Here is a 12,313-nt window from a genome sequence, read left to right as displayed (position 1 = left end):
CCAGTTTTCTGATGGTTTATTGGAGATAAGAGTCTCACAGTCTTTCCTGCCAGGGCTGGCTTTGAACCACGATCCTCAGATCTTAGCCTGAGTAGCCAGGATTACTGGCATGAGCCACCAGCACCTGGCTCAAATGAGTATTTTTAAAAGACTAAAAGAAAGTTACCTGTGTTAAAAACAAATAGAAGATTTTGTCTCTACAAAGGATGGGATGTGAAGCAACTCTCAAGAGGAAGTTTTCTAAGCCAATCCGCCGTCTCTCAACAAAATCTGGATCCATGTTGTCAGCAGAAAGTTTATGCCAAACAAATTCTGCCTACATAAACAAAACCACCATTAAGAATATCCTCAGTGATTAGAACTTCTACACTGCTACCATTTTACTTCTTACCCGTTTTTCTGGTAGAGGTGGCACAACAATATGTGGATAGTAAACCAAAAGGTAATTTCTTAACAACTCGAACTCACTATACCGCCTCCACAGTGAGTCTGTTAGGACACTCTGACCATCAGCATGTTCAACTGACCTGAAAAGGAATGAAAGATCACTTATATCTCTTATTAGAAATAAAAAATACAGAGTTTGGAAGTGCTTGCCTAGCATGCATGAAGCCCTGGGTTCAATTACTCAGTACCACATAAACAGAAAAAGCTAGAAGTGGTGCTGTGACTCACGTGGTAGAGTGCTAGCCTTAAGCTAAAGAAGCTCAGGGACAGCCAGGTACTGGTGGCTCACACCTGTAATCCTAGCTACTGACTAAGATCTGAGGACTGTGATTCAAAGCCAGCCTGTGCAGGAATATCCATGAGACTCTTATCTCCAATAAACCAACAGAAAGCAGAAGTGGTGTTGTGGGGTTCAAGTGGTCGAGTGCTAGCCTTAAGCTGAACAGCTGAGGGATGGATAGCACCCAGGCCCAGAGTTCAAGCCCCACAATGTGGGGTGGAGGGGTGTGCTCAGGGACGGTATCCAGTTCAAATCCCAGGACTAGCGAAAGAAAGAAGGAAGGAAGGAAGGAAGGAAGGAAGGAAGGAAGGAAGGAAGGAAGGAAGGAAGGAAGGAAGGAAGGAAGGAAGGAAAGAAGGAGAGAGAAATATAAGCAGGGTGCCAGTGGCTCACACTTTATCTTAGCTACACAGGAGGCTGCCTAAGCTGGTCTAGATCTTTGGTCCTCTCAATCTCAGCCTCACAAGTTGCTAGGACTACAGGTGTCAACCACTGGTGACTGGCCTATCTAAGCATATTTCTAACAGAAAAATTCCTCCAGCTGGTGGCTCATGCCTGTAATCTTAACTACTCAGGAGGCTGACATCTGAGGGTCAAGGTTCATAGCCAGCCTAGCCAGAAAGTCCATGAGACTTTTACCTCCAATTAATCAGCAAAAAGTGTGGCCTAAGTGGCAAAATGCCAGCCTTGAGTGAAAAAGCCAAACAAGAGTATAAGGCCGTAAGTTAAGGCCCACTATCAAAACACACACACACACACACACACACACACACACACACACACACACACACACACACACACACACACACACACACACACACACACACACACACACACACACACACACACACACACACACACACACACACACACACACACACACACTTCTTGGTACATAAACATACTCCATTTACATCTACCAGGAAACATGTCACAGCATCTAATTGGTTTTACATGATATATAATTTAACTGTAATATGTAAGTAGAGGGGCTGGGAAGGTGGCTCAGTGGTAGGGCGCTTGCCTTGCATGCCTGAGGCCCTGGGCTCCATTCCTCAGCACCACATAAGCAAAAAGAAAAAAGCCGGAAGTGGCGCTGTGACTCAAGTGGTAGAGTGCTAGCCTAGAGCTGAGGGACAGCACCCAGGCCCAGAGTTCAGGCCCCACGACTGGACCTCCAAAAAAAAAAATGTAAGTAGATATTATCATAAGTCCTATCTTTATGGATTAGAATTAAGTAATGACATCATATTGCCTCCCAAGCCATGAAGGTATTTCTATCTATTCTAAAGCATACATTTTCTTATATGTCTATTTTAGAGGAGGTAATCTCATAGGAACAGGAATATACCAAAAGAAAGAAAGAAAGAAAGAAAGAAAGAAAGAAAGAAAGAAAGAAAGAAAGAAAGAAAGAAAGAAAGAAAGAAAGAAAGAAAGAAAGAGAAAGAAAGAAAGAAAGAAGGAAGGAAGGGGGAGGGATGGAGGGAGGGAGGGAGGGAGGGAGGGAGGGAGGGAGGGAGGGAGGGCAGCCAGGCACTGGTGGCTCATGCCTGTAATCCTAGCTTCTCAGGAGGCTGAGATCTGAGGATCACAGTTCAAAGCCAGCCTGGGCAGAAAAGTCCGTGAGACTCTGATCTCCAATACAACTAGAAAACCCGTGAGACTCTGATCTCCAATACAACTAGAAAACCGGAAGTGGTGCTGTGGCTCAAGTGGTAGAGTGCTCACCTTGATCTGAAGAGCACAGGGACAGTGCCCAGGCCCAGAGTTCAAGCCCCACGACCGACCAAAAAAAAAAGAAAGAAAAGAGGGAGGGAGGGAGGGAGGGAGAGAGAGAGGGGGGAGGGGTAGGAGGAGGGAGGGAGGGAGGGAGGAAAAACTCAGAGGGAACTAAAAACTAGTGGCTTTAGTTTTATTCAATCCCAGTCTACTAAAGTATATCTAGCCAGGCATAGTAATTCAAATCTGTAATCCTAGCTACTCCAGAGAGAGGAGATCAAAAGGCTCATGGTTTTCCTCCAGATCCTATTTTAACCAATACAAAAAGTTGGACATGGAGGTATCCCATTTTCACAGCCATTCCGGTAGCGTGGACTAGGAGAATGGTGGTCCAAGCTTGTCCAGCATAAAACAAGACTGTATTGGAAAAATAACTAAAACAAAAAGGGCCAGAGATGTTGTTCAAGTGGTAGAGCACCTACTTACACCTAAGCCTACTTCCCCTTACCTACCTTGTTTCAATAAGGTAAGCAGTATAGGTTTCTTGCATGTTCATGGCATTTCTTCCAGTTCGCTTTTCTGCTTCTGAAACACTGATTTCTATCTTCTTCAACCAAAAATTATTTTCTGTCATCTAAACAAAAGTAAATAAAATTTAAAACCCTTTAAGATGGAATTACTAGTGAGAATAACAGAGGAGGGGTGAATATTATTCCTTATAGGCATATATGAAAATTTTATAATGAAATCTACCATTTCGTACAATTAATATACACTACTTGAAAAAAACTGAATAGCTATTTTAATAAAACCCAATATTGGTACAGATTTCAAGGTAGTTTTGTGTGTGTATATATATATATATATATTTTTTTTTTTTTTTTTTTTTTTTTTGGTCAGTTGTGGGGCTTGAACTCTGGGCTTGGGTGCTGTCGCTCAGCTCAGCTCTTCAGCTCAAACCAAACACTCTACCACTTAAGCCACAGTGCCACTTCCAGTTTTCTAATGTTTTTAATAGAGATAAGAGTCTCACAGACTTTCCTGCCCAGGCTGGCTTTGAACCGTGATCCTCAGATCTCAGCCTCCTGAGTAGCTAGGATTATAGACGTGAGCCACTGGCACCTGGCAGTTTTGTATATTTGACTGTTAGGGTGGCTAAATGACAGCAAATGACAATCTATCCATGCATTATAGTACATTAACTTTTTCGGATTTATTTTAACAGATACCATACATTTAATTATTAAAATTTGGACATTTTTTGGAAATGATCATGAGTAAATCTACACAGAAATGCATCCAGGGCTGGGAATGTGGCTTAGTGATAAGAGTGATTACCTAGCAAGCAGGAAGCCCTGGGTTTGATTCCTCAGTACCACATAAACAGAAAAAGCCAGAGTGGCACTGTGGCTCAAGTGGTAAAGTACTAGCCTTGAGCACAGAGAGGCTCAGGGACAGTGCCCAGGCCCCGAGTTCAAGCTCCAGGACTGGCAAAAAAGAAAAAAAATGCATCTAGGAAAAAACAAAACACAAAAAATGAAAAACCTTGGGCTGGGGAGTACAGCTAAGTGACAGAGTGCTTTCCCAGCACAAGCGAGGCCCTGGGTTTGATTTGAACTCACTATATACAGGATTCTACAAAGACAGTGATGGAAGGCATCAGGCATCCATAATCCCCCACCCCACCCCCAGTTAGAAAATAAATGCTCTGCTGACTCTGACATCAAACTTGGGAACTGTAGAGCTGGAGGAAGATCTACAACTTGTATATCAGCTCTCAGCACAGGGTAGATCCCCATCCCCAACACAAGCCCTGGATCAGGCAGCTGTGCAGTGTTCCAGGAATAGCTTATACACAGCATACATACAGGAGCCAGTGGGCAAAAAAGGACCCCACCTTCCAAATATGAGAGAGAGAGAGAGAGAGAGAGAGAGAGAGAGAGAGAGAGAGAGAGAGAGAGAGAGAGAGAGAGAGAGAGGAGGGGAGAGAGAGAGAGAGAGAGAGAGAGAGAGTGTGTGTGTGTGTGTGTGTGTGTGTGTGTGTGTGTGTGTCCCACACACACACCAGTCCTAGGGCTTGAACTCAGGGCCTGGGAGCTATCCCCTTAGCTTTTTCACTCAAGGCTAGGGCTCTTCCCCTGGAACCACACTCCACTCTGGGCATTCTTGGTAGTTTAGTATGAGTAAGAGTTTCATGGAAGGGAAAAGGAGGGGAGGGGAGGAGATGGGCAGGGAAGGAAGAAGGGGAAAGGAGGAAGGGGGAAAGGGGTAGGGGGAAAGAAGAAAGGGGAAAGGGGAAGAGGGAGGAGGAAAGGGGAAAGGGAAGGGGGAGGGGAGAGGGAGGGGAAGGAGAAAAGAAGAAAGGGAGAAAAGGAGAAAGGAAGGAAAATAAAGCCAAAAGGAAACTCTAAAAAATACTTGATGCAAGATCTACCGACAAAGATTTTTAAATAACTGCCTTGACTAATGATTTATACCTATAATCCCAATTACTTGGGAGGATTAGATAAAAAGGATTATGGCTCCAGGCCTATCTAGGCAAAAGAATTAAGGATACCAAATAATAAACTGGGCATGGCATTGTGAAAGGAAGGCATAAGTAGGAGGATGGTGGTCTAAGGCGAGCCTACACATATACACAGAAAAGACAACAAGAGGTATGACACAAATGATAGAGTGTTTGCCCAGAGGGTATAGGCTCCAAGGGCCAGAGTTCAAACCCTGGGGGGAGGGTGTTTTTGAGCCCTCAGGGGAGACACTCAGATCAATTCTCCCTCAAATGTTTAATCCTATCTCTGCCGAAGATTAGCTGTGCAACTCTGGGTAAATTATTTTACATCTCTGGGTTTCAGTTTCCTTATCTCAAAAAAACAGAACCTGCAATTGATCCAAGTGCTGGAACAAGAACCTTCTCCAAAGTAATATTAAGAAGGGGTCTTTTAAATGGAAGGACAAAGGATGAACAAATGCAGCAGTGGTACTAACTAGATACTTTGTTGAAAATGAATTTTACAACTTGTGGATGGTTAGGGGAAAGAAAAACTGGGAGAGGGAAAGGGTGACATTCTCTAAAAAGAAATGTTCTCATTACCTGACTTATGTAACTCTAAGTCCTGTCTACATCACCTTTATAATAACAATTTTTTTAATATATTTTTGCCAGACACTAGCGGCTCAGGCCTATAAACCTAGCTATTCAGGAGGCTGAGAGCTGAGGATCACGGTTCAAAGCCAGCCCAGGCAGGAAAGTCCATGAGACTCTTATCCAGTTAACCACCAGAAAACTGCAAGTGGTGCTGTGGCTCTAGTGGTATAGTACTCACCTTGAGCTGAAGAGCTCAGTAGACAGCGCCCGGGCCCAGAGAGCAAGCCCCATGACCAACAAAACAAAAACAAAAAAACAAAAAAAAATTTTTTTTTTAAAAAGGGAACAGGCCCTTGGGAAGCGAGGCCTCCTCAAGTTTTAGGACAACACTCAGATCCTTTCCACCCTCCAGCATGTGAGGACAGTGAAGACAACCTACAGCAGGCTAGCAAGTGGTGCTTCAACAGGCATTAAACCTGTGAGTGAAGTTGGACTTCCAGACATGTCTATTGTTTGATAGAGCCCAAACTGACTAAGACTAGACCTAACTCAGGAAGTCAGGGAGAACATTAATAAGCTTATGTATTGAAGGAGTTTCTGGCCTGGCACAATATATGCTCATCCACTGGAATGAAGCCAGTGTGACTGACGGTCATGAGCAAGTCTACCAGGGCTTACTCACTCCAGATGTACCACCTAAAGCAGGAAAGGGAAATGCTGTTCCTAGTGCAGATAGATAGCGCTATTTTCACTTCCTTCAGGAATATAAATACCATGACAGGCAGGACAGCTTCATGGCACATTATCTGCAAACCCCAGATTTGTGAGTATAAAACAATGTGGTCAAGCCAGGCATGGTGGCACATGCCTATAATACTAGCTACTTGGGAGATAGAAACAGGAGGTTATGGGTCTAAGGTCAGCCAAGTCAAAAGCTAGCAAGATTTCATCTCAAAACCAGGCCAGTCAAGGTGCTACACAACTGTGTGCCCAGCTAACCAGGATGGAGAGGTAGGAAAAGACCAGTCAGGGCCAAGTCAGCAAGACTTTGTCTCAAAACCAAAATAGAAACAAAAGGGCTGAGAAAGGCTTACTGTGGCTTGGTTCTAGAGGTTTTAAGAGTGGTCGGCTGGCTCTACTGCTTCTATGCCTGTGGTAAGGCATCACATGACTGGGTATGTGGACTTGAAATTTATGTCATATGGAGAAAGGGGGCGTAGGGCCCAATACTATTTTCAAAGGCAAATTCTCAATGATAACTCCCATCAACCAAGCTCCACTTCAACTGTGCTATATGCAAGGGAGCAAGCCTTTAACCCATGATCCTTGGGAAGACATTCAAGATCCAAACTGTAACACTATGCCTATAAATATCTGTCTTCCTTTTTCACATGATTCTTACCTACAGAATATCTCCAATCTTACTTAGTTCTGGTCCGCTTCATCTAGTTCTGTGCTGCCAATTAGAGAAGGTATTACTTGTGTTCTAAAATTTTTAAATACCAGTTGCTAAAGGACTGTGCTTCATGTTCCTTCTAAGACTCAGGGGCTCTCCCTTTAAAAAGTCATTTCTGTGCCAGACACTGGTGACTTACACTTGAGACTGAGATCTCAGGATCATGGTTTGGAACCAGTCTGGGAAGGAAAATCCATGAAACTCTTATCTCCAATTAAGCACTAAAAAAGCTAGAAATGGCCGGGAGCTGGTAACTCACGCCTGTAATCCTAGCTACTCAGGAGGCTGAGATCTGAGATAGTGGTTCAAAGCCAGCCCACGCAGGAAAGTCCGTAAAACTCTTATCTCCAATAAACCACCAGAAAACTGGAAGTGGTGCTGTAGCTCAACTGTTAGAGCGCTTACCTTGTGCTGAAGAGCTAAGGGACAGTGCTCAGGCCCAGAGTTGAAGCCCCATGACCACCCCAAAAAAAAAAAAAAAAAAAAAAAGCTAGAAATGGTAGCAAATAGCTCAAGTGGTAGAACACTAGCTTTGAGTAAAAAAGTTCAGGGGAAGTGCACAGGCCTTGAGTTCCACAGGACTGGAACAACAACAACAAACCAAACAAACCACTTCTGAATTCCTCAGGCAATGGCTATTCAATGGCAAACCGTATCCCCTGCCCAGCTTCTCTTAACTGAAGGCTCAATAGAATCGTTCAGTCTTTAAAAAAAAAAAAAAGTATTCTTTCCATCATTCCCTTGCTATAGCCCCGTCCTTCTGCTAGTACTAATTACTAATTTCAAGAGACTGTATTACTTTCTCATTCCACTTTCCAAATGCTTAAATGAAACTAAGTACCTTACCAAAAATATATGTACTATTCCTTACAAAGAAAAAATACAAAAGGAAATGATAGGAAACTTCTCATCAGACCACAACAAAGAAAAGGACCGAAGACTCACAGAAGGCAAATAATATACTGCGGCAGGTTAAAGAATCCTCTTCATCAGTGAGATGTGAAACCACAAAGAAATCTTGTGAGTTCTGGGCAGTACTTGTTTTAGCACCTTTTGGGGGTGTCCAAATTGTGCCCTCTCTGTCTCTGTCTGCCTCTGTCTCTGTCTCTGTCTGTCTGTCTGTCTGTCTGTCTGTCTGTCTGTCTGTCTGTCTGTCTGTCTGTCTGTCTGTCACACACACACACACACACACACACACACACACACACACACACACACACACACACACACACACACACACACACAGATATCTTCAGTCAAAAGTAAAGCTAAAGTTGAGCCAGGTGTAAGTAGCTCACGCCTGTAATCCTAGCTATTCAGGAGACTGAAATCTGAGGATCACAGTTCAAAGCCAGCCCAGGCAGGAAAGTCCATGAGACTTTTTTTTTTTTTTGGTTGGTCGTGGGGCTTGAACTCTGGGCCTGGGCACTGTCCCTCAGCTCTTCAGCTCAAGGCTAGTGCTCTACCGCTTAAGCCACAGGGCTACTTCCGGCTTTTTCTATTTATGTGGTGCTGAGTAATTGAACCCAGGGCAAGCACTCTACCACTGAGCCACCTTCCCAGCCCCTCCATGAGACTCTTATCTAATTAACCACCAGAAAACCAGAAGTGGTGCTGTGGCTCAAGTGGTACAGAGTTCGCCTGAGCTGAAGAGTTAAGGGTCCAGGCCCAGAGTTCAAGCCCCAGGGCCCCTCCAAAAAAAAGAAGCTCAGGGACAGTGCCCAGCCCCCAAGAAAGTAAAGCTGATAAGAAAAAAAAATTCGCCACCAATGAACACTGGTCCTTTTTTTTCCCCCAGACCTGAGGACCAAACTCAAAGCCTTACACCTTTCAGGCAAATGCTCTTCCACTGAGCTAAATCCCCAACACTCTTGATATTTTTGGCAGGAAAGAAAAAAAAAAAATATATATATATATATATATATATCTTCACCTCTTTTTCTCTTCTCATAATTACACTTTAAAATGAAGTATTGTGACAATTTATAGTACTATTTAAATCAATCCCCTCCTCTAAATACATATGTGTATATATATATATATGTATATATATACACATATATGTAAGTATATATATGTAAATATATATTCATATCAAAACAAACTGAATTCAATGCCAGGTCTTCTTGGGCTTAAATCCCAGTCACACTACTACTACTAGAACTTTGATTCCTCATTTTGGGAACTAAATGAGAGCTTCAATGGACATAACACACAGAAATCAAGTCTAACTTACCTCTCTGCCTAGACCATATTTCTAGGCTACAACTATTGTAATAATTCTCAAATGGAAACAGAATGGGTGGAAGAGGAGATAGAAAGATGGTTTGGATGACCCTCAAAGGAAGTTTTAGGGGTGGGGAGGGAGCGGATTGTACTAAATAAATATGTGTTTAAACTTCATGTGATTCTTAAGTATCTGTCCAAATGGCTTGTGTCTCTTTATGAATCATTCAATTAGGGAGTTAAGAAACCCCATACTTTTGGTCCCTAATGAATGGCCTCTCCTAACACATAGTTACATTTTCCAAAAACACCAAGTGATAGTATCTAAGTATAACCTCTACTATATTGTGGCATTTCTGGGTTTTCCAATATCTTAAATGAAATATATATTGTTGGATTTTTCACTAAAATACATAGTTCTGTCATATATTATTTTTATTTTTTTTAATTTAATTTTATTTGTGAACATACTGTACAGAGGAGTTACAATTACATGGGCAGGATAATGTGTACATTTCTTACCAAGCATTGCAGCCTCCTCCTTTGTTTACCCTTCACATCCCTTCCCAGCCTCCCCCCTGCCCCCCAATCCCAATCCTTCTCCTTCCTCCCCCCTTCTCCCCCCCCCCCCCCCCGCACCAACGTTGTAAAGCTAGTTTTGGACATGACAACTTGTACTTCTCATTGTTGCAACAGGTCCACCTGTATTCTTAAACAACTGGTTTTATTTTTATTTTTTGTTGGTAATTTTTGGTGCCAGTCCTGTGGCTGGAAGTTAGGGCCTGAGAACTATCCCTGAGCTGCCTTTTTTTTTTTTTTTTTTGTCAGTTGTGGGGCTTGAACTCTGGGCCTGGGCACTGTCCCTCAGCTCTTCAGCTCTAGCCGAGCGCTCTACCACTTGAGCTACAGTGCCACTTCCAGTTTTATGGTGGTTTATTGGAGAAAGGAGTCTCTCGGTCTCTCCGGCCCTCCTGCCCGGGCTGGCTTTGAATCATGATCCTCAGATCTCAGCCTCCGGAGTAGCCACCAGCACTCAGCCCCTGAGCTGCTTTTGCTCCAGGCTAGCACTCTACTACTTGAGCCACAGCTGTACTTCGGGCTTTTTTAGTAGTTTAATGGAGATAAGAATCTCACAGACTTTGCTGCTCTGGCTGGCTTCAAACTGGGATCCTAGATCTCAGCCTCCTGAGTAGATAGGATTATAAGCATGAGCCACTGGTGCCTGGCTTCATATTTTTTTTTTCTTGGTGGTACTGGGCTCAAGGGCTTTTGCTTGGTAAGCAGATGTTATACCACTGAACTACACTCCAGACCTTTTTTCCACTATTTTTTGTATTGTTTTGTTTTCCAGTCCTGAAGTTTGAACTCAGGGTCTGTCCCTGGGCTTCTTTTGCTCAAGGCTAGCGCTCAAACACTTGAACCAAAACTCCTCTTCTGGCTTTTGTTTTTAATTGGAGATGAGAATCTCACAGACTTTCCTGCCCAGTGTGGCTTCAAACGGGGGTCCTTCAATCCCAGATTCCTGAGTAGAAAGGATTACAGGTAAGAGCCACCAGCATCTGCCTCCCTTGGTTTTTGTTTATTGTTCTTATAAAGATGATGTACAGAGGGGTTTCAGTTACATTAGTCAGATAAAGAATGCACTTCTTTTTGGACGATGTCACCCCTTCCCTCAGTCTCAGCTTTTCCCTCCCATCCCCTCCCAGATGTTGTATAATTCATTTTCAACCTAGTGTCTAGTGACTATCACTGCTGCATTTGTTCACCCTTTGTCCCTCTATTTCTGGGCCTTCCTCATCCTCCCAAAGACAGATAAACAAACAAGATAAGAAAACACAAACAGAAAAAAAAACCCTCTAGTTTCCATTTCCTGGAGTTCATTTTTTAATAAACATTATTTTATGTGATCAGAGGCACATAGGCATTGTGTCTTTTTGTGATCCTTTCCTAAGAGTATCCTCCTTTGGTTTCACTGTGTGACTGCCTGGAGTCCTGTATAATTTATCATGTCCCAGTATATTTTAGATCTAGTTTCCAAATGAGTGGATCCAAAAAATGTACCATACACAAGGAATATTACAAAGCCATTAGAAGTAACATTGTGTCATTTGCAAAGAAATGGATGGACCTAGAACAAATCATGTTAAGTGAGGTAAGCCAAGCTCGGAGAGACAAACAGTGTATGTTTTCTCTCTTATGCAGAAGCTAGAGCCACTGGTTATTTCTGAGATAAGGTATTACTTCTTGCCTAGGCACATGCCTGGTCCTTGATCCACCTAGTTTAAGCTTCTCATCATAACTGGGAAGACAGGCTTCTGACATCTGCCCAGCTTCTTTCTGCTGAGATGGAATCTTTCAGGATTTTCTACCAAGTGTGGACCTGGAACCACAATCCTCTCAATCTCAGCCTCCTCACATAGCTAGGATGACAGGCATGTGCTACTTAACCCAGCTATCAGTTGAGAGGGGTCTCCCAAATTTTTCTGCCCCAGTGACTCGGAACCATTATGTTTCAAGAAGATAGGATTACAGTGTGAGTACTAGTACCTGTTTTTTGTTGTTGATGTTATGAGATATGATCTACCTACATAGCCCACGCTGGTCTTAGACTCACAATCCATGTCTCAGCTTCCATGGTGCTAGAATTACAGGTGTCTGACACCATAACCAGTTCTAAATTTATTTTTTTACTTTTTTTTACTTTTTATTTTTTGTCAGTAATGAGGCTCAAACTCTGGGCCTTGGTGCTATCCCTCAGCTTTTCAGCTCAGCCTCTCAGCTCAAGGCTAACACTCTACCACTTGAGCCAAGTGCCACTTCCAGTTTTCTGGTGGTTTATTGGAGATAAGAAAGAGTCTCATGGAATTTACTGCTTTGAACCATGATCCTCAGATCTCAGCCTCCTGGGTAGCTAGGATTACAGGCATGAGCCACTGGTGCCTGGCTTCTAAATTTATTTTTGACATATAATACCTATACATATTTATGGCATACATAAATGTTTCAATTCATATATATATATATATATATATATATATATATATATTGCATTATACTTGCTCGGCTAGGTTTTATTCTGCTTTTATAACAGTAATGGATC

General features: G+C 42.8%; 1 protein-coding gene across 1 annotated transcript in view; it reads right to left on the bottom strand.

Moving 5' to 3' along the window:
• The window catches only part of Snx4 (sorting nexin 4), a 66,065-nt gene that overhangs the window by 51,680 nt on the left and 2,072 nt on the right, over positions 1–12,313 (bottom strand). Inside the window, exons 2-4 of the mRNA XM_070030003.1 lie at positions 2,959–3,080; positions 392–527; positions 167–316 (exon numbers count right to left, since the gene is read on the bottom strand). Coding sequence (XP_069886104.1) covers positions 167–316; positions 392–527; positions 2,959–3,080 — 408 coding nt within the window. The remainder of the gene's footprint in view (positions 1–166; positions 317–391; positions 528–2,958; positions 3,081–12,313) is intronic.

The sequence above is a fragment of the Dipodomys merriami genome, unplaced genomic scaffold (genome assembly GCF_024711535.1).
Source record: "Dipodomys merriami isolate MVZ:Mamm:240054 unplaced genomic scaffold, mDipMer1.0.p SCAF_2, whole genome shotgun sequence".
Classification (NCBI taxonomy): Eukaryota; Metazoa; Chordata; class Mammalia; order Rodentia; family Heteromyidae; genus Dipodomys; species Dipodomys merriami.
This window is presented reverse-complemented; position numbering and strand designations above follow the sequence as displayed.